Here is a 27,333-nt window from a genome sequence, read left to right as displayed (position 1 = left end):
AGAGACAATAATCCGGGAATAAATTAATTGGCACTTGGAAAAATATGGGTTAAACAATCAAAGCCAGCATTTATTTATTAAAAGCAAATCATGTTTGACTAACTTGATTGAGCTCTTTGATGAAATAACGAAGAGGGTTGAAGAGGGTAGTACGGTTGATGTTGCATGTGTGGACTTTCAAAAGGCGTTTGATAAAGTACCGCATAATAAACTTGTTAGCAAAATTGAAGCCCATCGGATTAAAGGGGCAGTGGCTGCGTGGATACGAAATTGGCTAAGGGACAGAAAGCAGAGAGTAGTGGTGAAGGGTTGTTTTTCAGACTGGAGGGAAGTATACAGTGGTGTCCCCCAGGGGTCGGTATTAGGATCACTCCTCTTTTTGATATACATTAATGACCTGGACTTGGGTATACAGGGCTTCAAAGTTTGCTTATGACACAACACTCAGAAATGTAGTAAGCAATGAGGAGGAGAGTAAAAGACTGTGGGGATATAGACAGACTGATGAAATTGGCAGACACATGGCAGATGTAATTTAATGCAGAGAAGTGTGAAGTGATTCATTTTGGTAGTAAGAATGATGAGAGGCAATATAAACGAAATGATACAATTTTAAAGGGGGTGCAGGAACAGAGAGACCTGGGGGTGTATGTGCACAAAGCTTTGAGGGTGGCCGGACAAGTTGTGAAGGCTGTTAAAAAGGCATAGGAGTTCCTTGGCTTTATAAATAAACGCATATAATACAAGAGCAAGAAAGTTATGCTAAACCTTTATAAAACACTGGTTAGGCAACAGCTGGAGTATTGTACCAAGTTCTGGGCACCACACTTTAGGAAGGATGTCAAGGTCTTGGAGAGGGTGCAGAGGGGATTTACTAGAATGGTACTGATGTGCCAAATAACCGCCTGAATCCAAGAGGTTAAAGCTTAAAACTAAATGCTTTTATTAAGTAAGAACATGGCATCAAGTTAACACAAGGCAGCCATCATTCATCACCGACCCAGCCCTTATGAGTAAGACTCACACCAATCTGGAGGATCCAGAGGGGCGGGGCTAGGGAGAAGCATTAGTGGTTACATCTGTAGAACATTCCAGACATTAGCAAGTACAACAACAACAGACAATACAAATGCCAGAACACAGAGCACTTTACAGCCAATGAGGTACTTTTTGACGTGTGGTCACTGTTGTAATGTAGGAAATGCGACAGCCTATTTGTGCACAGCAAGTTCCCATAAACAGCAATGTGATAATGACCAGATAGTCTGTTTTAGTGATGTCAACTGAGGGATAAATATTGGTACCGGAGATAACTCCCCTGCTCGTTTTCAAAATAGTACCACAGGATATTTTACATCCACCTGCAGAGAGCAGACAGGGCCTCGGTTTTAACATCTCATCCGAAAGACGGCACCTCTGACAGTTCAGCACATCCTCAGTGCGGCACTGGTGTATCGGTCTAGATTTTCAGCTCAAGTCTCTGGAGTGGGACTTGAACCCACAAACTTCTGACTCAAGAGGTGAGAGTGCTACCAACTGAGCCACAGCTGACACAGATGCAATTGAATAAATACTTGCAGGGGGGAAGATTTACAAGGCTATGCAGAAAGAGCAGGGGAGTGGGACTAATTGGATAGCTCTTTCAAAGAGCCAGCACATGCACAATGGGTCGAATAGCCTCCTCCTCTTTTGTATCATTCTATGATTCATGTCTTTCCTGGAGATACCTCCTTCAACTATTCACACATACTTTGTTTCTCTTGTGTCTTTAATCTATTTAATGCTTCTCTCCATTGTCTAGCAATCTCCTGTGTTTCTAACCGGCTGAGAGTTTCCATCATTTCCTATTTTTGTTTCTCTGTAGCCTTTTTAATTTTTTAGGAGACGTCCCTCTGTCATCCAATCCGCAGGCAGCAACCCAGGAGTCCACGCTCCAAGGTTCGGCCTGTGCTGGGAATTCTGGCTGTTGTAGTCCCACAGTGCATTGTTGTCACAATGGTGCCGCCGTGGATTGTGGGCGCTGTAGTCCCGCGCTGCCGTCCGTTCTCAGCGAGCGGGCTGGCGGCTTCGCGGAAAGGGACTACGATTCCCAGCAGGCGCCGGGATGCTGCGCGCATGCGTGCTCCACGTTTCTTCGGTTCTTGCTGATCAGGATTTCTTTCTTCCCCGACTAAGAAGCGAAGAGGCGGCTGGAAGCGCTGGAAAATGTCTCGCCAGGCGAACCGAGGTACCGAGAGCAAGAAAATGGTAATTCACGGCTTCGCAATTCTGCGGTTACCGAGGCGGGAAGGGAAACGGATAGTTGCAGTGTTTAATGTGTCAGCGCTGGGTCGGTGCCTAGGCCCAGGCCCAGTTTATGTGCGAGCTGCTGACCTGAACTCAGTGGGTTTCCCAATGGCTGGGGCACGACCCTCACCCTGGCACTTGCAGACTCTTATGTAGCGAGACATGCCCATTCTCTTAAATGTTTACCCCGTTTTCATGCACTCCGAAAAGTATACACAGTGCACTGAGTTTGCAGTCTCTGATCCTGATTAACTCCCCCAATTGACAAATCTGCATTCTTCTGAATTCAGTGCTTAATTTTTGTTCCGTTTAACTTTAAGCACTGTACAATTTGAAGTAGTTAAATATAAGATATTGTGCTGGTGCTGCGCTGTATGATTGCAATTTTACACCAACAGTTTGCATTTATTTACAAGTTTAAAAGACAACTTGTGAGCAGTGCAGGTTGGAGTGAGCATGATCATCTTCTAGTGCTAATAATCCAGGGCCCGTACTGATATATGTAAACTTGGGATAATACTCTGAAAACTGGTCTAGGAACATTTCATTGGCTATATTTTAACAACCTGACCTGCCTTGTGAACACATGTTTTGTTGTTACTTGGGGCTATCGCCTGGATATAGAAACATAGAAAAATAGGAGCAGGAGTAGGCCATTCGGCCCTTTGAGCCTGCTCCACCATTCAATATGATCATGGCGGATGTTCTATCTCAGTACCGTACCCCTTGATGCCTTTTGCGTCTAGAAATCTATCTCCTTCTTAAATATATTCAGTGACTTGGCCTCCACAGCCTTCTGGAGTAGAGAATTCCACAGGTTCACCAGCCTAGTGAAGAAATTTCTCCTCATCTCAGTCCTAAATGTCCTACCCCGTATCCTGAGATTGTGACACCTCGTTCTAGACCCCTCAGCCAGGGGAAACATCCTCCCTGCATCCAGTCTATCCAGTCCTGTCAGAATTTTAGACGTTTCAATGAGGTCCCCTCATTCTTCTAAACTAATGAATACAGGCCTAGTCGACCCAATCTCTCCTCATACGACAGCCCTGCCATCCCAGGAATCAGTCTGCAAATAGCAAGCTATGATGATTTAGACTATTAGAACTATGATTTAGACTATTTCTTTTTTTATCCACACTTTTTGTTTGGCCTTTTTTTCTTCTCTCCCACATGGCAGCTGTCCTTCATTCTGCCAGCGCAATTCACACTTCATCTAGAGCCATCCTTTGTTCCTTAACCTGTCCCATTACCACCTCCTCTTGCCTTGAATGTCTCTTAATCTCTCCTGCTTTCTATCCTATCACTGACCTTCCCTTTTGTTCTTTCATCCCCTCCCCCTTTTCCCAGCCCCTAAACTTGCTTTCCATTTCCTGCTTGTTTCCAGTTCTGACGAAGGGTCATCGACCTGAAACGTTAACTCTCTTTCTCTCTCCACGGATGCTGCCTGGCCTGCTGAGTTTTTCCAGCTTTTTCTGTTGTTATTAGAAAAGTCTCGTTTGGATATCAATATCTAACAATGGTATCCAGAGTGTAATATAGTAATCAAGTTTGTTTACAAACTTTCCATTGAAATTAAAGCAATTCAAATATAAAATGCATCTTTATTTGAATATAAATTCCAATGCATTATTGATATACCTATCAATTCCTCCAATAAAAGGCGAAGAGTTACGAAGGTGACTAAAGGTTTTTATTGACTAAATAACAGAGCCCACTCTCGTGGGTGATCCGATCCAAGCAGGAGGAATACCAGCCAGTCGCTCACCTTTATACCTGGCCTGGTGGGTGGAGCCAAGGCGGAGTCGGCAGTGGTCATCCCAGGTATAGCAGTGTGGCAAGAGGCGACCTCGTACCGTGATACAATAGTGGTCAGTGATACAGTTATAACGAACAGTGGTGAACAGTGCTAACTACTAACAGTGATACGATAGTGAACGTGGTTTACCACAATTATAACTGGAGAAAGTATAGTAATGAGCTGTGTTGTGGTAACTTACTGATGTAAACTCTAATGTGATCCAATTTATGTTTGAGTTTTCCACCAAAGTATTTTCCCAGTCCAGTCTTGTGAAAGATTGGGGAATGCAGATGCGCAAAGGGACCTGGGTGTCCTTGTACATGAGTCACTGGAAGTGAATGTGCAAGTGCAGCAAGCCATTAGGAAGGCAAATGGTATGCTGGCCTTCATTACAAGAGGATTTGAGTACAGGAGTGAAGAAGTCTTACTCCAATTATATAGGGCCTTGGTGAGACCACACCTGGAGTACTGTGTACAATTTTGGAACCTTATCTAAGGAAGGATATACTTGCCATAGAGGGAGTGCAAAAATTCACAAGATTGATTCCTGGGATGGCGGGACTGTCGTATGAGAAGAGATTGAGTAAACTAGGCCTGTATTCTCTTGAATTCAGAAGAATGAGAGGGGATCTCATTGAAGCATACAAAATTATTGCAGGGCTTGATAGGGCGGATGCTGGGAGAGTGTTTCCCTTGGCTGGGGAGTCTAGAACCAGGGGCCACAGCCTCAGGATAAAGGGTAGGCCATTCAGGACTGAGATGAGAAGAAATTTCTTCACATAGAGGGTGGTGAATCTTTGGAATTCTCTACCCCAGAGGGCTGTGGAGGCTCAGTCATTGGGTATATTCATATCTGAAGTCGACAGATTTCTGACTAGTAAAGGCATCAAGGGATATGGCGATTAGGGCCGGTGAATGGAGTTGAGGCAGAAGATCAGCCATGATCTCATTGAATGGCGGAGCAGGCTCGAAGGGCTGAATGGCCTACTCCTCCTATTTCTTGTGTTGCTCCAGTCATACTTAGCCAGCATCTCCATTTTCCCTTAAACACTTTATGTTCCATAAATTCTTCTCATTTTAGATGTTTATTTGTAAAGACAGTGTTGCATTTTAAGCTTCTCAAATCTAGTGTGTCTCTAATTTGAATTGTGTTTGTAAATATAGTGGCTGATGATCAGCATCCTCACTGCAATATTTGGGACTTAGAGTTAAGATAGAAAATACACAAAGCATTGGAAACCAAAGACAATTTGTCCATCAATTTGTAAGGGTTTAATTTGGATGTTTAACAAAATGTAATAAGGCAACAGACAGCTTTTGAATTTTATAATGTACAAAATTCTACCTTAATACAATATTATATCTTTTTCACAAGGGTAACTTTGAGGGTTTTTCTGTCCAATTTGGAATGTAATGTACAGAGGAGGTGTTGGGTGACAACTTGCTGCAGTAATTAAGGTTATCCAAATTCAATATCCCTTATTTACATTATGGAAAACATTCCAATGCAACTGTATCTGTCATTAATGTGAACAGTGATGTCAGTAGTATGAGAAGAAACCAGTACACTTTGTACATAATAAAAGCCTGATGGCTATACTTTTAGATAAAAGTGCTTAAACTGAGAAATTTTATGTACAGGTAGACTGTCCTTTATCCGAACTTCCGAAAACCTCTAAAAAACCGAAAGTTTTTTTGTTCAGCGTAAGTCGTGCGCACGACATGACCAGAGTGGCGCACGACTTATGCTGAGCAGGGCAGAGGGTCACAGAGTTCCCTCCTGGGTAGGAGATTGCAGGCCGAGCCGGGCAGTGTGAAGGAGGTACCGGGAGAGTGAACCCAACAATACAGCGGCCCGTCCGATAGCTGCAGCGGCCCATCCGATATTCTTTTCTCCCCCCCCCCCCCCCCCCCCCCCCCCCAGAACCGCGGCCCGTCCGATATTCTTTTCTCCCCCCGACCCGACCCCCCGACCTGATTTGCGGGCCAGCTTAGTAGGAGTCAGCCGATATCCGGCTTGCCAGAGAAGCAGGAAGGGGAATGAGACACGGAACAGTCGCAAGAGGTAGCCTGAACTTTTACAATTTATATTAAATACAAATTTCCCAGTCTTATAATAATACCTTCTGAAATCCAAAAAATTCCGAAAACCGAAACTCAGCTGGTCCCAAGGCTTTCGGATAAGGGATACTGTACCTGTACTAGTTTTAAGCATTCAACAGTGTGGAGTGAATTTTATCCAAATTTACCATTGAGACTAACTGGAGATTCGATTGTCTATAGTTTCATTCAGTAGTGAATTAATCAGACTGTAACTTTGTATTACAAAACATGTTAATAGACTAATGCTTCCTTAAAAAAAGTTCATTTTAATCATGAACATTATGGACTGTGCCTGTAATATTTTTAAGCAGTAAATTAGTAATAATGTAGCAAAAATTGCAATTTTAAGAAATGTGTAATGAAGACTGGATTGGTTAGCATCAGAATTGCTAATTATATTGATTCTGTGGAACAGTTACCCATGCAGCACGTTCACAGCACATTCCCAAGCCTGGTTGCATTGTGTAGAGGCCAACAGGCTTCTAACATGCATAGAGGGTCAATTGGTGAGAAGTTATTTTAGGCCTGTCTCTCCAGGAAGATTAAGAGAATTGGAAGAGGCCTGGGTGTCGGTAAGCCGTTTGTCAGCCCTACCTGGCTGGCTATTGCGTGTGGCATACAGAAAAGTGAAATGGTAATATGGTGACTTCACTGCTAAATTCATATTTCTGACTGAATACGTGGTGAAAACTAAGGATTTTTTAAAAAGAACTACAGGAAACGTTGTGATATCCGGCACCGACGGGACCGAGCCGTTGCCGTCCCATCAAAACTGCCGGACAAACCAGCGCTAATGTTAAAACATACAGAAGCTTTTGAGCTCCGTATCTAGCAACAAACCCTGTCAGCTTCTAAACAGTCGGCCGTAGCTTGTAAGCGTCTCTGTAGCTAAGCAACAGCTTTTGCTAGACCTTGCAGAGCCTGACTGCTGAAAAAAAGCAACGAAAAGAAAAAAAACTTACTGAACCGACTCCTGATTTTTGCCGGTGGCTCGAGCATTCCGGAGTTAACCTACAGGAAACTTTGGTTTATCCGGATCAGGTTGTCACATGCAGCCTGACTATGTGACCCGACAGCCATAGACTCAATCAAATTACTATCAACATTTTTGATACATTTTCTTCACATATCTGTGATTCCATGTCACTTACCGATCTATGACTGTGTGGGCAGGAAACAATGCCAGTGGTAGTTTTTATGGTAGTTTGCATGATCAATACAAGTACAGGAAACTTTCTGGTATCCGGCACTGACTGGACCGAGCTGGTGCCGTACCATCAAAACTGCCGTAGAAACCAACGCTAATGTTAAAACATAACGGAGCTTTTGAGCTCCATGTGAATCAACAAACCCTGTTGCTTAGCAACAGCTTGAAAACAGTCGGCTGCAGCTTAAAAGCGTCTCTGTAGCTAAGCAACAGCTTCAGCTAGACATTGCAGAGCCTGACTGGAAAAAAAAAGTAACGAGAAGTAAAAAAACTTATAGGAAACGGCTCCTGAATTTTTCCGGTAGATAGAGCTTTCCGGACATTTAACCTCCGGTTAAACGAAAGTTTCCTGTAAATCCCTTTTTTTTTTGTTGAGAGAATCTTCCAGCTTCGTCTTTCTTCAAACAATGAATTGCTTATTTGGAATCTCCACTTCGGATCATAGTGTACTAATAGGATGGTTATGGGTGCCATTTGATAACTTGGACAATTGTCCTATTTATTTCTTGCATAATGCCAACGTATACACCCATTTTTGTAATGGTTTCGGAGTTTGACATCTTGAGTTTTCAGCATTGCTTTCAATTTTGAGTCCTTTTCAGCACAGAATAATCTGTGGCAGAAATGAATCAAAGCAAAATATTCAAGTCCTGTATGAGTTACTACTGCTTATTGTGTTTTTCCAATATCCGTCGCCCTATGCACGCAGCAACTAAATTATCGCTACCAAAAGCCATAAATGCCTCTCAGTTTTCTCTTGTTGCGGATACGATGCAGATTGGGGGAAAAAAGTACCAGCACAGGTTAAAGTATGTTGGCATAATGTTTGTATCAGCATTTTAAAGTTCATGCTATTTTCTACCAGCTTTGTCTATTCAAGCAAGATTTTAAAAATTAAATCAAGAATATGTTTTGCAGAAATTTTCATCCAGGTAAAATTGATCAACTTCTCTAAAGATCCTTAATTAATAGTGCATTCAGTACTGAATTTCCAGTGTTTTGGGATTAAAATTGGTGATAGTTTGCTGTATGTGCAGGACTGCAGGATCTTGGGTTGTGTTCTGTTATATTTTGTCTAGGTAACACATCCTTTTGATGTGTACTTCATTGTGTACAAGTTTTTGCTTTATGTGTGATGTCACTAAATCTCGATTCTGTCTTTTTCCTGTCTCCTCTACCTAACGCACTCATTCTGTAGTACTGGTATTTGCCCTTCATTTCACCTTCTGCATCTCTGCATCTCATGGTAGGTGTTAGGAATACTAATCTCTTTGAAAATGGGTTTGCCACAATGCATGTTTTCATTTTGCTTTCTAATTTGCTTCATGGCTATTCCTGTGAAATTTAGACCCCCCCCCCCCCCCCCTTTAGATTATAAAATGTAAGTGAAATTTGTAATCTGAATTCAAAACCTGATTCTGTTTCCATTATTTGCTAAACTATCTGAGACTATTTTAGGAGATTGTAACTGTTATTTGAAGTGCTGCTGTACGAAATAAGGAAATGCGTTTGGTTAACTTTAATTGAAATTGTTGCTCTAAACCTCTAGTATGTGGAACCTACCTGTGGCATTAAGGAAAGTACATTTCTGGTCTAAGGAGAAGAAAAAAATCATTGGAGTGCTCGTTCCTGATCACCGTCCTGCTGGAATGGATTTATTTCTAGACACCTTGGGAAAAGATAGGATCAGGCTTGGCTGTGAGCACCTTCTCCTCCCTCTTTCTCCGCCCGCGCCCCCCCCCCCCCCCCCCCCAAACAGTTAACTAGCCTGCCAATATTTACACCCATGAAGAATAGCCACTTAGAAGAGGTACAGGAGGACAGCCAGCAACTGTGGAACTGTATGAGTTTGCAACTTCAAAAGAGGCCTGATAATTGGAGATTATTTTTCCTATTCTGTGCAGTCCTATAATCCTAAAGCCATTGGAACATGTGGGTGGGGTTTAAGAGGAATGTGCATTAGTTTATGTCTAATGATGTAGCATGACTAACAATACATTTCTGGAGCTTGCTTGATTGTTTTGGGGAGAAATTTGCCAGTTTTTTGAAAATTGACCAAATGTTTTTGTTTTCTGTTCTATTGCCTCCCATAGATGTTAGAATTACCAGTAGTTGGGGAGGATGCTTTACCAGGTTGCAAAATCTAATGGGTAGGGAGGGAATTGATGGGCTTGAATCTCTTCTCGCCTTTCCTTTTGTATGTGAGCGGAGCGGGGAGAAGATTCGAGGGAATGCAAACCTGGCTCTAGGGTTGCACAAAAGCTCACTGAGTTTAGCTAGTGAATAGCTGAGCTAGTTGAACCAGGAAGGCCCTGTGCTTGATTCCTGGTTTGGGCTGAGTTAGTTAATATTAGCAGTTGGGCACTACGATTGGCTTGAGCTCCCTCGGGTTAGAGAGGAAAATATTGGGCAGTTTTCCCACTCTTGATTGCTGTTCAGCTCCTGCTGGAAGCTCAGTGTGGGTGAAGGTTCGGTGAGGATTGGATTAGGATCCCTGTGATGCCCCATGGTTCAATAGCCTGCCAATACTTATTGGGAAAACTCGCTTATAAATAACGGCCATTTGGGTGAAGTACTGGAGGGTGACCAGCACTGGGAAACTGTACCTTCGGAGAGATGGGGCAGAAAACAATGAAGTACTAGCCTCAATGCTGCTACATCCATATGCTCAGCAGTTTGTGATGATCATTTAAAACACAATGACTTGAGTTTATCAACTAATGCAGCAACAATGAAGCATTTATAACAGTAACACATTCTATGATCTCATTGTTTAGCAACCATAGTAAATCAGATTAATCAAAATACTCAGCAAGGAGATATTTATGAACAAAGCCTGGATTAAAATGGTGATCACATTGATCTTGTGGCACTCCTGCTACTGACCTGTGCTAATCATTTGATTTGTCTTTTAATTTTGGTGCTCATCAGTGTTTATTAGATAAGAAGTAAATGGGGTTAAAAATGAACCTATAAAGTTACTCAGATTTCCAACTATGGGAATATTTTTCACCAATGACTATTTAGACAAGAGGGGGAAAAAAGTAACTAACTAACTCAAATTTGCCAGCTTGGTCATTTTATTGATTAATGCAGGGATATGAATTCCCCTCTGACCCTCTTGCAATTATTTTGCACTCTTTTTAATGTGTGTGTGTATTAATCTTTGCTTCCTGTAACACTTTCCCTGTCACACTTTGTTGATAACACCATGATCTTCTGACCCGACATCCACACTCATTCCCATAATAAAGTATATATAAAATGAAGTTCAAGTGGTAACGTGTATTCTCAGATACACCAGAGCAATGTAGCAATTAGGAATAAAATATTAACACATCCTTATTTTGCTGAAAAGCTACTTGAGCATCACACTTCAAAGTAACAATGGGTAACTCATTTATTAAAAAAAAAAAAAAAAAATTTAAAAAAAAAAATTGGGTCAATCTGTCTCCAGTCTAGTTTGTTAAAATCACTTCTGTATAAGTGTATTAATTAACGTCTTCAGTTCCTTTTTATGAATGTTTTCCTGATCAAAAACATCTGCCCCTCCTATGTGTATGCTTCATAAATATCTAACAAGGTTGTTCGTAATGTTTATACTCCTGTTTCCAAGAAATAGGAGCATCTCTGATCGTGTAAAACTTGGAGTAGTTTGTACTGGACCTTCAGCAACCATGAAACTAAAATACTGCTTTTGAAATTTTTTTTGTTGGTTTAAGATGATATGTAAATAAAATGAATATTTTATGCTTTAGGTCTCGAAAGCCAATTACATTTCCGAAGCTGCTCCAATCTCTTGCACTAACCTGCATTGGCAATGCTGTGGTAGTAACCAACAATTGGATCAAATTGCTTGACCTAAACATTTTAACCTTTGCAGAAATTCATTAAAAATGCATAGAGCTTTGGCCAATTATTGGCAATAATGACTTGAGTTGAACCAACACAATCAGGTATTCTAATTGCTGGGCATCTTCTCCTCTTTCCCCCCCCCCCCCCCTTTGACTCTGAGCTGAGGCCCACAGCCTATCCATCACCAAGATTGTGTACTTCCACAACATTGCCCACCTTTGCCCCTACCTCGGACTGTCCGCTGCTGAAACCCTTACCCGTTCTTTTGTCCCCATTAAACTTGATTACTCCAATGATCTCCTTGCTGACCTTCCATCATCCACTCTCCATAAACTCAAACTTGCAGCTGCCTGCATCCTGTCTCACTTGCTCATCGCCCCTGCCCTTGCTGACCTACACTGGCTCTCTCTGCCTCCCAGCGCATCCAATTTGTGATTTTATTTTTTTGTCCCTGTCTTTCATGTTCCTCTTATTTGTCTGTAAAGTGCATTGTGATGCCTTGTGTGTTAAACGTGTTATATAAATGCAAATTGTTAACAAAGGTTGCAGAGCCGGAAAACACATTTGGGGAGGGGGGCGGGGGAAGTGCAGCTTACTACAAAAACTGACGTTTGAAACATTTGGCCAATATTGCACGTATAATAATAGTCTAAAGTTGTGTGGGGTTTTAAGTTGGTGTGTGTGTGTGTGTGTATCTCACATATAGAAGAGGACTGTTGAATTTAGAGATGTTGTGACTAAGCAGATGACATGGAAATAGGAGGTTCCTGGGCAGTGACTAATGAAAAAATACGATGAATTAATCAAAAGATGAAAAACTACAGGCACAGTTTAGATATGCTAACAGCAGAACATGAACATTGTAAGTGTGTTTTTTCTACTTAATTACTTGGCAATACACTTGAACACACAGGCGGCAGCAGCAACAACTTGTATTATAGACAGGGGTGTATGTAGCTATGTGACAATGTTCTGATGTATGCAAGTTGTTAACGAGGCTCAGTGGTGATGCTCATTTAGTAAGTAATAGTATAACTGACTGTTGAATATACATGTCAATTTAATAAACTAACTGGTTTGACCTGACCTATTGCATTGAATAAGATTGCAGTGCATTAACTAATGGTTACAAGGCAATGATCTAATTGAAGGCATCAGTTGATATCTTCGATCAGTAGAGTAATCCAAAAAGAAAACTAGAAATTAAAATTACGTGTTTGTGCGTGTATTTTTTATTTAGTGAGGGCAATTTTCTCCCCACTTCCTGTCCATTTATTTTGTTGGCTAGAGGTGACATGATAGACATCCGTGCCCTGTGTACTTCTTGTAGTTGACGGTATGATGCAGTAATTGGTTCAGTTGGTCAAGGAATAATCTGCACCTCTTGAGGAAAAAATGCAGTCAATATTGTTACGTGTTAGACAATTGCCTGACAGTCACATTTGTTAACAAACCAATTTAGAATTTTTTGGGGTAAGATTTGTAGAGGTTGTTGATACAGTCCTTGGAGTTTCTGAATGTTTTGCTAAACTTCTCTCACTTCCTCAACAGAACTCCGAGCTATTCACTCTGACCTATGGAGCTCTGGTTACGCAACTGTGTAAAGATTATGAAAATGATGAAGATGTCAATAAGCAGTTGGATAAAATGTAAGTACATTTGAAAACTTTAGTCACTATACCTGGGCCAACAGTTCCTTTTGTACTTATCAGGTTTACTGTAATCTTTCCATTTCTGATGTAAATGCTTTATCTTCTACATTAAACTTTCTTCATCGTTGGTGATAATACAAGCAAGTACGAGATTGTTACAATTAGATTAACATGGAATTTGCAATCCAGTAGAAAATCTTGCTGCGCATGAAAGCAGTATTTGACTTTATTACTTTTCAGAATTCGTGCTCTGTGGACCATACTTGCAGCCTTAACGAGAACAGTAAAAATTAAGCATTGAATTTCTTAATGATTAATAATAAATTATGAGGAATAATGTTCCAAACATTCCATAATGTCACAAGATATTTCAGCGGTTAGATTTTCACTAAGTAGTATGCACCATGGCCAGCAGTGTCTTTAAGATTATATCTGCAACTCCGACCTAACCTGGCATAATTTCTCTGCTCTTATGATATGCAGTCAGCTCCACTTGGATAAATATTGTATCTCATATCCCAGAAGTAAGTGTCGGATGTCCTTTTTGTAGCACTCCAGTCTGTTGATAGCTTCAGACTAAACTAATGTCTGTTTACTCAGTGTTGATGTAATTTGGTACAGAAAGGACATTCTAAATCATGTAAACATAAGACAGCATACACCGGTGAATTTTATCAATATAGCTTTTTGAATCTGATACCTTAGAATTGCATCTGGGATGCGTTTGGAGGTACAGTGGAACGCCACCCTCTCTCAATGGATAATAGAAATTGGCAGGAAATCACGAGTGCCTATGAGTGGAAACCAGTACAATACAAATGACGTAAACTGATTTTAACCTTTCTTGGGCTGAGAGATTACTTTGTCAGAACTAAATTAGTATTGGGAGACTGCAATGGGGTGATCTCTCAAAGTTTTATCCTATGAAAATTCTGGTAGCTAGTTGGGAGTGTGGCTAAGGAGGTTCTGCTGTATAAAACAATATTGGTGAATAAAGGTCTATTTTGTTATAAAAAAAATGTGCATTTATGTAGTGCCTTTCACGACCATGGGACGTCCCAAAGCACTTTACAGCCAATGAAGTACTTTTTGAAGTGTAGTCACTGTTGTAATGTAGGAAGCAGCAGGCAGTTTCACCAATCAAGAAAAATTGTCACCACATTGAAAAGCATGATCCCTGATCCCTCCCCTCCCCTTGCATTGTTCCTAAGTGGTTTTAACTCACCTGGACACTGGTCTTCATATGACTTTTAAAATTCATTTGAAGCGGTAGAAGAAATTCTATATTTTATTAATTTGTGCATACAACATGTTGGCACTTGTACAGTTTTATAAAAGTAGAATTTTGCTCTTTCTCTGACTCTGTTTTAACATGAAAAGTGAAGGCAGCTGACTCTGGGTGCGATCAGTTCAAATTGGTGAGGGGTTTGGAGGTAGTGGCAGGGGGTTGATGTTTTACATTACCAAAAATTCAATATTTGGACCCCAACAGCACGGTTTTGTTTTTTGACATTCTGAATACCCTACTATCTGTTGATAAAAGTGTACATTATGCTTGGGGCATGTATTTCTCTCTGTTGATTTCTGTTGCTGATAGCAAGTGTATCTCTTGGCAGTAGCGGCAAACAGTTTTTCCCTGCATCTAACCAGTATTTTATAATAAACCAAAGGTTACCTTATTTGAGTGGTTTACAAGGGATGTATACCCAACAAGTTTGAAGAGAGTAGCTACATGATTTTTTTTTTTAAAGCACTTATTTTCTGCTAAATGAACAGTATTGATTTACCTTATATTTCAACATAGGGGGTACAACATCGGTGTCCGACTGATAGAAGATTTTTTGGCTCGTTCTAATGTTGGAAGATGTCATGATTTCCGTGAAACTGCAGATGTTATTGCAAAGGTAAATTAAAATTTGGCATGGATTAATGCAAATTAAATGTACTTTCAATTCATATAATCTTATAGCAACAAGTGCTACTTAAGCTGGGCGGACTATATATTTTGTGACACTTTTTAAAACATTTTTAAAAGTTGGTCGGGGATGTATTATTAGATGCAACGTGATGAATTATTATTAGCCTTCCAATCAAAAAAGTGACAGCAAATGTGGCATAGTAACAGGGCTTCATTCTGATGTTTTTGTTGGGAGGGAAGGGGAGGGGGGTGGCTGGGAGGTGAAGCTATGATGCTGAATAGTTTTGCAAAAACACTATTAAAATAATACGCATTCCATTTAACTGTGACTGGTAAAATTTTGTAGAAGACTTTATTACATCCCTTATTGAGAGCAAGGCATTTCATTCATTCCCTTTAATTCATTGTCTTCTATGGCACCAACTGCTCCTGCTCTGATTCTCCCAAAGTACTTTCCACATGGTCTGATTGAAGGCAGTCTTTCCCAATTTTGGGTCTGTTTGTGACTAGTCATGCACTGGTTATCCTTCAGTCAGAAAATTCATTTGAAATGTTTATTTTCTGGAGACTGACTTTCTATTTCGGTGCATGGTTTAAAGTATTTCTCAAAGCCATTTTGAGAAAGCTTCATAGATACATAGAAGATAGGAGCAGGAGTAGGCCATTCGGCCCCTCGAGCCTGCTCCGCCATTCAATGAGATCATGGCTGATCATCCAAATTCAGTACCCTGTCCCTGCCTTCTCCCCATATCCTTTGATCCCTTTAGCCGTAAGAAATATATCTAACTCCTTCTTGAATATATTTAATGAATTGGCCTCAATTGGCCTTCTGTGGTAGAGAATTCCACAGGTTCACCACTCTCTGGGTGAAGAAATTCCTCCTCATCTCTGTCCTAAATGGCTTACCCCTTATCCTTAGATTGTGACCCCTGGTTCTGGACTCCCCCGCCATCGGGAACATCCTGCATCTAGTCTGTCCAGTCCTGTTAGAATTTTATAAGTTTCAATGAGATTCCCTCTCATTCTTCTAAACTCCAGCGAGTATAAGCCCAGTCGTCCCAATCTCTCCTCGTGTGTCATTCCTGCCATCCCAGTATTTTCTTGCTCATACTTCTCAAACCCTCTTGCTTTCATATGCTTTGAATTGTTTCCTGTGTTGCTGCTTACAGCAGGTCACTGAGGAGATTCAATGCTCCAACAGTTTGATGTTAAGACAGACCCTGAGGTGGTGAAATGAACAAAACTGTTTGAAGTTGGGCAGTAGTTAATAGAATTAGTTGGGCACGGTAGCATAATGGTTATATTATTGAACTAGTAATCCAGAGGCCTGGACTAATAATCCGGAGACATGAGTTCAGATCCCACCACGGCAGTTGGGGAATTTAAATTCACTTAATTTAATAAATCTGGATTAAAAAGCTAGTATCAGTAATGGTGACCATGGAACTACCGATTGTCGTAGTTCACTAATGTCCTGTAGGGAGGGAAACCTGCTGTCCCAATATGACTCCAGCAACGCGGTTGACTCTTAACTGCCCTATGAAATGGCTTAGCAAGCCACTCAGTTGTATCACAAACCACTGCGAAATACTATAATCCATATGGACTGCAGCAGTTCAAGAAGGCGGTTCACCGCCTGCTTCTTAAGTGCAATTGGGGATGGGCAATAAATGCTGGCCTTGCCAGGGACGCCCGCCTCCCGCTTGGAAAAATAAAACTGCTCCAGAATCATGCTGTTACAGACAGCCTATATATATATGGTTTAAATGCTAGTACAGGAATCTTTCGATTTACCGGCACCTAAATAACCGGAAATCTCGGTTAACCGGCAAAATTCAGGAGTAGGTTCAGGTAACTTTTATTACTTGCCTTCCTCCATTTGTTGCTGTGCAAGGGTGTGGCTGCAGCTGTTGCTAAGCTACAGAAACGCTTGCAACTTGTGGCCATTGTTCTGAAGCTAACAGGGTTTGTTGCTTTATATGGAGCTCTCCGCTCGGTATCTTTTACTATAGCTTTCGGTTATCCGGAATTTTTGATGAACCGGCACCACGTCGGTCCTGTCTGTGCCGGATTTTAAAAAAAAGTTTCCTGTATATGAGCTATTATGAAGATTATAGCCCAGTGGTCAATGGCACTGTTTCAACATTATAACTTCACATAATTCCATGCGTTGGCTGGAATTTGCTTTTCCCCAATAGCAAACACATTAATCATAGTTAAGATTATTTTGCTTACTATAGTAATTGGATTATCAAAGTGGTGATTTTCAGGTTGGATTTCTATTTTGCAATGTAACTTTTATTCAAGTTGCTAGATTTATGCTTCAAGCCTTGTGATTTATTAACTAGGCATCTATCTGAAACAATCTGTTACTTGGGTCATTGACATGGATAAAGAAATGTTAAAATTGATTCGGAGGGTGAATGGTTGGAGGGGTACTACAAAGCTCTTTCAGCTTCCAGTATTCCAGCATGTGCCAAATATGTTCAGGTTCCAGGTTTATTTTCATGGCAGCAACTGTCAAGGCAATGAGATTATCATAGTTTCTCTCCTCTCTGGTTTTCTGTTAATTACTCTCGTAAAAAAAACTTTTTTTTAAAAGTTGTCAGATAGTTAAGTGGACTCTGCTGCTTTGCATTTTTTTAAACAATTTTTTTTAAATAAACAGGTTGCATTTAAAATGTATCTGGGTATAACTCCCAGTGTGACCAACTGGAGCCCAGCGGGAGATGAATTTTCATTGATTCTGGAAAATAATCCACTCGTGGACTTTGTGGAATTGCCTGACAACCACTCCAGTTTGATCTACTCTAATCTCCTCTGTGGAGTGCTGAGAGGTGCATTGGAAATGGTGAGGATTCTAATATATTTGTGCATTGGCAATTTAACACTTTAATGCTCATCTAGCTAAATCTGCATTGGGCATGGGTTTGAACTGATTTGAATGTCAATTCAGGTAATCGAACCACGTCTATATATAGGTTAAAGTAAGAAAAAAGAACTTGCATTTATTTAGTGTCCCAAAGCATTTCACAGCCAATGAAGTACTATTAAAGTCACGTTGTAATGTCGGGAAGAGTAGCAGGCAATTTACACACAGCAAGGCCTTAAAAACAGCTAATAGATAAGTGGCCAGTTAATAATTTTAGCGATGTTGGTTGAGATAAATATTGGCCAGGACTCGGGGTGAACTCCCCTGATGTTCTTCGAATAGTGCCATGGGATTTTTTATGTCCACTTGAGGGGAAAATGGAGCCTCTGTTTAACATCTAATTCGAAAGACGGCACTTCCAACAGTGCAGCACTGAAGTGTCTAATTAGATTATGTGCTCAAGTCCCTGGCCGCACCCTTCTGACTCAGGTGAGAGGGCTTCCACTGAGGCAAGATTGAGAGCTTAACATTTTTAGAATTGACCGTGCATTATATTTGATCCTTAAAATTCTCATCCTTCTGTTTAACTCCCTTTATGGCCTTGTACCTCCCTATCTATGTAACCTCCTACAGCCCTAAAACCTGCTCTGACTTTGGCCTTTTTTGCATTCGCCCCACCATTGGCAGCCGTGCCTACAGTCGACTTGGCCACATGCTCTTTAATTCTCCCCCCAATCCCCTCCACCTCCCTCTCTTTTAAGACCATCCTTAAAACCCACATCTTTGATCAAGTTTTTGGTCACCCCTCCTAATAATGCCTTTGGTTTGGTATCCATTTTTGTCTGATTACTCCTCTGTGAAGCGCCTTGGGCCGTTTTTCTATGTTAAAGGTGCTATATGAATACAAGTTGTTGATCCTTTCATTTAAAGTGGATTTGGCATGTGGCTATCGGGTTAACCCAGGAGAGAGCATGCCTGTTTCTTGAATGCCCAGTATAGGTCCACTTTCTTTATACCTCACATTGTGTAATCCTTCTGATTGGTTCCTGTGATATCAAATATCTTTGAATCACAACCCTCTTTAAATTTCTCACTTTTTATTACAAATTACTTGTCTGGTTTAAATAGATATTGCAATTAATTATTAGCTGTGTTTGGTAATTTCCTTCATGAAAGCAATTTATCTGGCTTATAGATCTAAGACATAAATTGAAAAACCATAAAACATACATATACCAATTTGAGAACAGTGTACTCATATTTTTCAGTGTCAGAAAAGTATACTATAATGTTTAATCCTAAATTAAAGGCAATTTTATAGTCTTTTAAAGATTGTGGCCTAGAAATTCACTGGCGCCCCGCGCCAGGGTGCCAGAAGTACCACCCTGGAAGGAGTTGCGGCTGCCCGCCGCACATTCAGTTTCAGCGCCCCAGACGGAAGCGTGGCGCTACTCGAGGCGCTGCAACTGAAAATCGCTGCGGCACGGCGTGCTGCGGTACTGCAGGCCTTCCTCCCCTTCTTAAAGGGGAGGGGCTGTCTCTCTTTCTGCCAGTACACTTCACACCTAATCTCAGCTGTCTTTTGTCTCCACTTGTCCTATTACTATCTCGTCTGGTTTTGAATACCTCTTAATGTCTCTTTACTTCTTTTGTTCTATCGCAGCCCTGCCTTCGATCTATTTCATTTCCTTTCCAGTTTTAAAAAAGGGTTTGACCCGAAACGTCGACTCTAATTTCTCTCTACGGATGTTGCCTGGCCTGCTGAGTTTTTCCAGCATTTTCTGTTGTTATTTCGGATTTCCAGCATCTGCAGTATTTTGTCTATCGTCGTGTGTATTTTCTCTAACTGTTTCTGTATTTTCAGGTTCAAATGGCGATCGATGTGAAATTTGTCCAGGACACACTCAAGGGTGACAATGTAACAGAAATCAGAATGAAATTCATTAAAAGGATTGAAGAAAATCTCCCAGCAGGAGAAGAATAGCATTTCATAGTGCAGTATTTTACCGGACAGTAAGAAGAGTAAGATATTCTGTCAATACGATAGGTTGTTGCATTGTGAAGTTGTTTTATTTTATTGGCAAAAATTTGACTTCTAAAGAACAGGAACGGAAAACAATTTATTGGCCATGGAATTAACCTAGAGAGACTCCTTAAACTGAACACAAGAGTGAAGTTCCTGTGCTCAGGCTCTTCCACTTCTTTGAGGTCATATTCAAAAGTTTGTGTTTTTCTTTACCGTTTTGTAATTATCTGTATTTCTGTGGATTACAACTATCTGTTTGGGGTCTTCAAAAAAACCCAACTTGGTTCATCATCTGTTTTCCTGACAAACCCCCGGGTTACTGTTTAAGGACGCAGTGTTAATGTGAACAAGGTTCCGCCCCCCGCACCCGCCCCAATACTTTGTTACTGTCAAGACACTCTGCTCAGAATGGCTGAAAAGTCATATCACTAACATAAGCCTTTGTTTCGATTAAGAACATCACGGATTTGTGGAATTTTTTTACATTGGTAGTGATGTGGAGCCGTACGGAGCTTGCAGTATATTATAGGAAACTTGAAGGCTACATTAAAATGGTAAACAGAAAATGCTGGAAATACATTACAGATGCTGACAGACCTACTAAAGAGAAAAGACACGTTAATGTGCATTTTGGGTAAAGCCTGTTATTTTTCAGCAGTTTCATTTTTTTATTTCCAGCATTTGCAGTTTTCTTCTTTTATTAGAATGGTTGTTGAGCTTATTGAGGACACTATACATCCCGCATCATGATAATCTGATTTTACACTGAGGTTTACTTGGAATTGAATTTGGTATGGCCTCTACTCCAGTGTAAATCTTTTCCTCCAACACCTTGTGGATTGTGCAATCCCGAGATGGTTCAATTGAAGCAGAAACTGTGCTATGAATTGCATCCGCAGTACTGCTCCAGAGTAAGAGCAGTGGAAATGGCTCCCCAAATCCTTCCAATAACAGACAATGTAGCTGCCTGACAACTGATTCTAGCAGGTTGGTATCCGGGACACATGATATCATCTTGTTGGGATTGTGATGCTGGCATGAAGATGCTCTTTGTCGAAAGAGCTGCAACACTGGGGGGGGGCTCCAGTGAAATTGTGGGCAAATGCTGTCTCTGGAAAGCCTATTATTTTGCACTTGACAGAAGGCTAAATGTGCTTTGTGTGTTCAAATTTTACCATTTCACCAATCTCCAGGACTAGAATTTCATAGCTTTTTTTTTTACTTTGCATCATACACATCCTAAAAATGCTGAAATATGTTGCTGAGGCTTAGTTGGGTCCATTTTGTAATTAACTTATTCATAGCTTTTTTTTTGCTTTAACTGTTCCTGGTCTGGTACCTACTTTTACAGGTGCAATTTTCAGTCCACATTAGAAGATAGCACTGATGTCCTAATCCGTTCTGTTGTTTCTAACTCTGAATCTCCTTGTCCGGCACTTCATTTGGCTGTAGACATGTGATGGTGTTGGATTCTGATATTTCATGATGTGGAAAATGTGCATATTTATTTATTCGTGGGATAATGGTAAGCCATGACGATAGTGACAATGAAAGGTAAATGGAAAACTGGATAATAAAATAAAAACACTCATTCAAGCTTCTCAAGAAGAGGAGGGAGAGAAATTTGGTTCTAATTCCAAGGAATAAATCTAGGTTGGTCTTTTTCACTCTACACATGTCATTCTTTTCAGTAGTACTTGGCTATCCAGTTTTTGCCTGATGGAAGAAAAAAGGTCTTTTTGAAATTATTACTTTAAAAAAGTGTACAAATGTACCACTTTCACAATATTCTGCTGCTGTGCTGTTGAGGGGGTTCTGGATCTGTGGAGGAAATGTGAATGAGACTTGGTAACAAAAACTGATACAAGTATGGTACTTGTGCTGCTTAGTTGCAGCTTGCAGAATTTTCTTAACTTTATACACTTGCATAGATTATTGAAACAATATTTTGAAATTTACTCTCAGTACAGATTCATAGAACAGTTGGTCTGGCTGTCACTGTCTTATGCCCCATTAGCACTGATTTTCAACACTGGTTTTTAGTTTGGAATCTATTTTGTTTATTATAGATTCTGTTTGCACTAGAGTTGATCAGAAGCTAAGCCAGTTCACTTTTGACGGGTGAAAATGAACCTAGTGATTATAATTCTGCACATGTAGTGATGCAAATTCCATCCCAGACTGGCTCCAAAGCTTGGAATCCTGATTCAAAACAAGCAGTGGAAGTGCAGCATTACACTGTACAGGAGATGTAACATTTAAAATGTGTAATTTAATATCTAATAAATATGTAAAACTATGGCTTGTACTATTTTAAGATGTAGACTTTATTAGAAAACTTTCTTTCATATTGGAAATTCTGCCTCTTAGTAAAACTTTCTTAAAGGGACACAAAGTGAAAGGCAACACAGAGCAAGAAGGAGACATGTGGCTGATCGACCATTAATGATTTCCTTTTTATTCCAAGATCTTGCAAATATTTACAAAACAAAATTATATTAAAAATGCACAAAAACACAAGGCATGAACTAAGTTTTTAAGTCATCAAAACTATACATTTCAATAAAAATTCAATTGCTTTATTATTGGATAAGGATATTTTTATCACCTTGAAATTTAAAACAAAATCTTAAATAGCTTACCTTGAACATAAAGTCTGGAATGAAAAAAAGCTCCACTCATCAAACTCCTTTTCAATAGGTTATGTACAATTTGCTTTGGAGTTTATATCACCTTCTGAAGGAGAAGAGGAACATGATTACATTTCTAAGATGAGGGTGAAATTTCAAAAGAGATGTGGCTGCCAGTAGACCTAATGGGTCCATTTATTTAGGAACAACAATCAACAACGGAAACTGTGCTAAACTGTGAGTCAACTGAGTAGACTAACTGTCGGAAAGTGTTATGCTAAAATTGCGTAATACTATGGTCAAAGCATAGTAATGTCTCCTGATGATACACACGGGACACATTCAATCCCTTGAGATGATGTCTAATTCTTCACTCATAGGGTGTTCCATCTCATCTTTATACAGTTGTTACCAAATTAGTGGTGGTTTCTGGGTGGGTACCTGAGGGAGGAGCTAAGTCATTCAATTCAAATACAAACATCTTGTGTGATTTGTTCAAATATTTTTGATAGCTCTTTTTGAATTAAACTGAGTTATTTAAATTCACTGGGTCCTAGTCATTTTTTTTGAAGGTATATTTCAGCCTGCCTTTTTCAAATCAAAGAGCATGTTTTGAGGCTGCAGAGTGTGATAGTTAGGCCAGATAGCTTCTTTAGACAAAGTGGAAAGGAAAGCAAATTGCTATTTAACTTTTTTTATATAGTTTAACACAACAGTTACAAACTACTATTTTCTACTAGTCGTGGAGCTAGCTAAACTTAACTACTGTTAAAATTATGGCCTAGGAATGTTTCTCTGGTGCTGGCGCTATCGGATTGGCTGTCCGTTATACGCAGCCCCTGGTATTCGGTTCCATTGCAGTCAATACTGCCCGAGACAAATTTCTAGGCCTATGTCTTGTTACTGCTACTATTTACTTGTTCCTTACTGTTTAATACATTTGGCATTTAAAACCCAAGTCAAAATCTAGTGCAGTACAATTCTGCACCTCCCAAAGACAAGGATCATATGAAAGCACGATATAAAACTTATAGATTGAAGCGGGTGCTCTGTTCATTCCCTACCATACTACAAATTTACCTAGATATCGGCCAATGGAAATTATCTCTGGGAGGTAGGGAGTGTATCGCCCATGAGAGTAGGTTGGAACATGGAAGTCCAAAATATCTAGGGTTTAAAAAAAAAAAAAAAAACCCTAATAATGTAACAGTGGAAGAAGATATAAGTTCTGTCATTTCAATTCGTAAAAGCACTAAGTTTTACTGTAGACTTTGTTTCTCTGGGTTCAGGATAAAATTTGCATTCCTTATGGGTGCCTGGATCTTGTCATTGCAGGAAACCATTCAGAGACATTTTCATATGTGAAGACATTTTAATTGTAAAGTAGAAACCACTCGACACAGCCTGCTTGTTTTATCCTGAAAATAATTAAAGATAAAGGTCTTGGTAATGTGTGAAATTTGATTCTTGTTTAGCATTTGTCGTGTATCTCGGGCCAGGTGCATTTTGTCTGCAGGATGTGGTTTGGCAGTCCAGATGTCTGAGAACTGGAGTAGAAATGTTTCTTACAACAGATGGTCCAGAAGATGTCCCTCTGTGGGAGGTGTTGATTGGGCCTACAGCTGTCAATCAGTGAGGTATATTTTGGCAGCCTGCTCCAGCTTTTTATTTTGATAGGTTCTGAAGAACTAGAGAATGGAAACTGCTTAATCAAAACCACACGTGTGAGTTCTGTGTTATGGACGTTAGTTCACATTTAGTATTAGAAAATTGAAAAGCGTTATTTTGCACGAGGTAGAAGTTAAAGATTCTGTAATCAAATGAAATCTGTATTGATTTTCTGCTACTGTTTACCCTCACTTTTAATAAACCTAATTTGTAGTTTATAGATGAAGTATCAGACTACAAGTGTTTATTCTTCCACAAGCTGAAGATTAGAGTAGAATCATTTCAGTTCAATGACCAAGGTTTCTGATTATTCCTGAGCAACACTACATTGGTATAAAATCACACTCCGTTTCATAGGGAGTGAAAGCACACTAACGGGTGATCTTTGGTGCTGTGCACAAGAGAAATAGCTGATGAAGCCCTAACAATTTAGCAATGGCAGACGATCCTATGTCTGATTTGATTTCCCAGTACAATATTCAGAACCAGCCATTATTGGACAAAGAGGGAGATACTGTTTAAAGGCTATTTCCATAAACATGTTTTCTTTATTCCTGGCTTCCCCTGTAATATTACTATGAGGATTTAGTTATGTGCTGTTGAGCCCTTGCTGCACTCTGACAAATGGGAAATTTTACAAAATGGATAATTTGGTTAAAAGGCAAACTTTACCTTTACCACTAGGTGGTAGGGTTGTACTGAATGATAAACCTTACTGACAATTTCTCTTCATGTGTTTTCTCAGAATTATCCCTAAAGTTGTCTGTGATAGAAGTATCACTGGTTCAAAGTGATATGTACTTGGATATGTGGAGTAAATGACTCTAGACATTGACTCAACAAGAAATATGATTTGTAAAATAAAAAGTTTACACTGATTAGGAGATTTACTACAATGATACCAGGGATGAGGGACTTCAGTTATGTGGAGAGACCAGAAAAGCTGGTATTGCTCTCGAGCAGAGAAGATTCAGGGGAGATTTAATCGAGGTGTTCAAAATTATGAAGGGTTTTGATAGAGTAGATAGGGAGAAACTTTCCACTGGCAGGAGGGTCGATAACTAGAGGACAGATTTAAGATCATTGCCAAAAGAACCAGGGGGAGATGAGAATTTTTTTTAACAGTGAGTTGTGATCTGGAATGGACTACCTGAAAGGGTGGTGGAAGCAGATTCAGTGTTAACTTTGTCTTGTGTTACTGCTATTTGCTTGTTACTTAGGTTTTAAATGTCAAATTTATTAAACAATAAGTCAAAATGAAATGCTATTCTGCACCTCCCAAAGGATTATACGAAAACATGGTATACAATAGTTTGTAACTGTTGTATAAACTATTTTATTAAAACACCAATGGAATTGGATATATACTTGAAAAGGGAAAAAAAATTGCAGGACTGGGGAAAGAAGGGGCGTAGGAACAAATTGGACAGCTCTTTCACAGAGCTAGCACGGGCACGATGGGCCAAATGACGGCCTCCTGTGCTGCAAGATTCTATGATAATTGATTCAAGGTTATGTGAACCACTTCCCAATTTATCATTCATTTTAAAGCTGACCTTCCATCATGCAGAAGGCAGTGTTTTGGGTGTTAATACTACCCCTGTATTAGGAAAATTCCAGCACAGGTTTAAAATGCAACAATCATTTGACACATGTTGTGTAAAAATAGAAATTGAGGTTTTTTGGGGGGTGGAGAAGGAGAATGATGGTATGGAACCAATTAGCCTACCCAATACTGCAAATTCTGAAGTTAGGTGGTCGGCTAGGACTTAATTGCTTGCCACTTATCTTAAAAAGAAAACTCTGAATAATAGGGAACTGACATGTTATTTGTATTTATAACTGCAGCCATCATCCAGGGAGGAGGAATGCCACATCAAAAAGGGAGTTACAGGCACATAATAGGCTCTGAATCTAATATTCAGGAGCGCTGTTTACTGCAGTTCAGTGAGGCTTTGACAGAGGTATGTGCAATACTGGAAGATGATCCAAAAGAATCTTGAATGATTTCAGTTCCCCTGCCTATGGTTGTGAAAGTGACAGCAGCCATGAATTATCTGTCTACTGGGTTTTTCTAATCCTAGGGAGGTGATATCTAAGGTAACCATTAAAAGTACCACAAACCTGGATTTAGGAAGTAACTAAAGGCGTGGAGCAAAAGAGAGACAGATAGTAACAATTTTATACCACTGCTGGCTTCCTTGGAGTTTGGGCTGCTGTTGACTGTACACAAGTGGGGATGGAGATGCCAATAGCCAAGTTGTTGGGATAAAATAACCACTGGGTCTTGTGTTCCCTCAATATGCAGGTGGTTTTTAATGTCCACCGTCAACACGTGATTTTTGCAGCTTTAGCCTGTTGCATGTGGCTGTAAGGTTGACACTTTAGGGTCTATTTTAATGGGGAGCGAGATCGGTGGTAGCTGGAAAGTCGTCCTGGCCTTTGCAGCGTAAAGCCTGGGAAATGTTAACTTCCAGGCCTCGTCTACATGCTCGGGATCAGTACCTCTGCTCGAACCTAGTGGCAAGAGTTACCTGGTCAGCAGGATTACGGGAGCCTGAAGGTCGCCCTCGGGGACCTATTGGAACGGTCCCCAGCACGAAGGTAAGTGTATAGGGGGGTGGTCGGGAGGGCATTGCGGTAGGGGGAGGGAAGGCAGGGGAGGCCTAAGATTTCCTTGTGGGGTCCAGAGGAGCGCTCCTGCTCCTTCTTGTCCACAAGCAAACGGAAAGAATTAAAATAAACTTGTCTTCCTGGGTCTCTTCTGGCCCTGGCTCCTCTTCCCAACAGGTTTGGTCTGGCGGGGAAGCCGCGACGGTTTGCCTGCACAGGCCTCGGGTTAAGATTGCAGTCGGGCCCCGATGATATTGGAGCCCGATCTGCATATTTAAAACAAGACCCCCGATGCCTTCATTTGTTAACTCTTCACTCCTCCCGCTTCTGAAGGCATTGATTTCTTGCTGGGTTATGATTCTATGCTCCTATGCTGGTTGTCTTCTGGTGCCTTGCCCATTGTTCGTATAACAATAAGTGTTGTTGAGGCATAATAACTTGGCCCAGTTCTGTTCTCACTCAATGTCCACTTCGTGTACTTCCAGCAAGTGCCACTGGATAGCAAAGAGGAGTAGGACCCTCTCTTTGTAATCCAGGGATGTTGGAGCCAATTGTAATTCCCCTTGTGTAACCTGGACTGAGATCAGCTAACACAGCATTGGATTGAACCCAGAATTTCTGTGGCCTCTGTAGTGTTTTCAATTATATTATAAAAGAAATTCTAAGAATCCAATTCAGCATTTTACCATATTTTAGTCCAATTTT

At 40.4% G+C, this 27,333-nt stretch overlaps 1 protein-coding gene across 4 annotated transcripts; it reads left to right on the top strand.

The window, feature by feature from the left end:
* Window positions 1-1,990: 1,990 nt before the first annotated feature.
* On the top strand, window positions 1,991-24,242 carry trappc3 (trafficking protein particle complex subunit 3). Of its 4 annotated transcripts, none has more exons than XM_085962665.1 (6): window positions 1,991-2,227; window positions 12,801-12,898; window positions 14,706-14,805; window positions 17,488-17,670; window positions 19,556-19,713; window positions 22,418-24,242. In XM_085962665.1, exons 1-5 carry the CDS (start codon window positions 2,105-2,107, stop codon window positions 19,673-19,675), a joined length of 624 nt encoding a protein of 207 aa, XP_085818791.1. In that variant the 5' UTR covers window positions 1,991-2,104; the 3' UTR covers window positions 19,676-19,713; window positions 22,418-24,242. The 4 variants fall into 4 exon arrangements, with proteins under 4 accessions (XP_085818791.1, XP_085818789.1, XP_085818792.1 ...); XM_085962666.1 differs by adding an exon at window positions 8,593-8,640 and having other exon boundaries at window positions 2,119-2,247; window positions 19,556-24,242; XM_085962663.1 differs by having other exon boundaries at window positions 1,993-2,227; window positions 19,556-24,242.
* The last annotated feature ends 3,091 nt before the right edge of the window (window positions 24,243-27,333 follow it).

This window comes from Somniosus microcephalus, chromosome 20, assembly GCF_052327205.1.
Source record: "Somniosus microcephalus isolate GS21.2 chromosome 20, FLI_Smic_1.0, whole genome shotgun sequence".
In the NCBI taxonomy this organism is placed as follows: domain Eukaryota; kingdom Metazoa; phylum Chordata; class Chondrichthyes; order Squaliformes; family Somniosidae; genus Somniosus; species Somniosus microcephalus.
The sequence above is the reverse complement of the archived record's forward strand: the minus strand, read 5'-3'. Positions and strand labels throughout refer to the sequence as shown.

Coding starts and splice junctions, on each gene's coding strand:
- trappc3 (XM_085962665.1), top strand. CDS start 2,105: ATGCTGCGCGCATGCGTGCTCCACGTTTCTTCGGTTCTTGCTGATCAG. Junction 12,899..14,705: donor AATAAGCAGTTGGATAAAAT/GTAAGTACATTT, acceptor ATTTCAACATAG/GGGGTACAACATCGGTGTCC. Junction 14,806..17,487: donor CTGCAGATGTTATTGCAAAG/GTAAATTAAAAT, acceptor TTAAATAAACAG/GTTGCATTTAAAATGTATCT.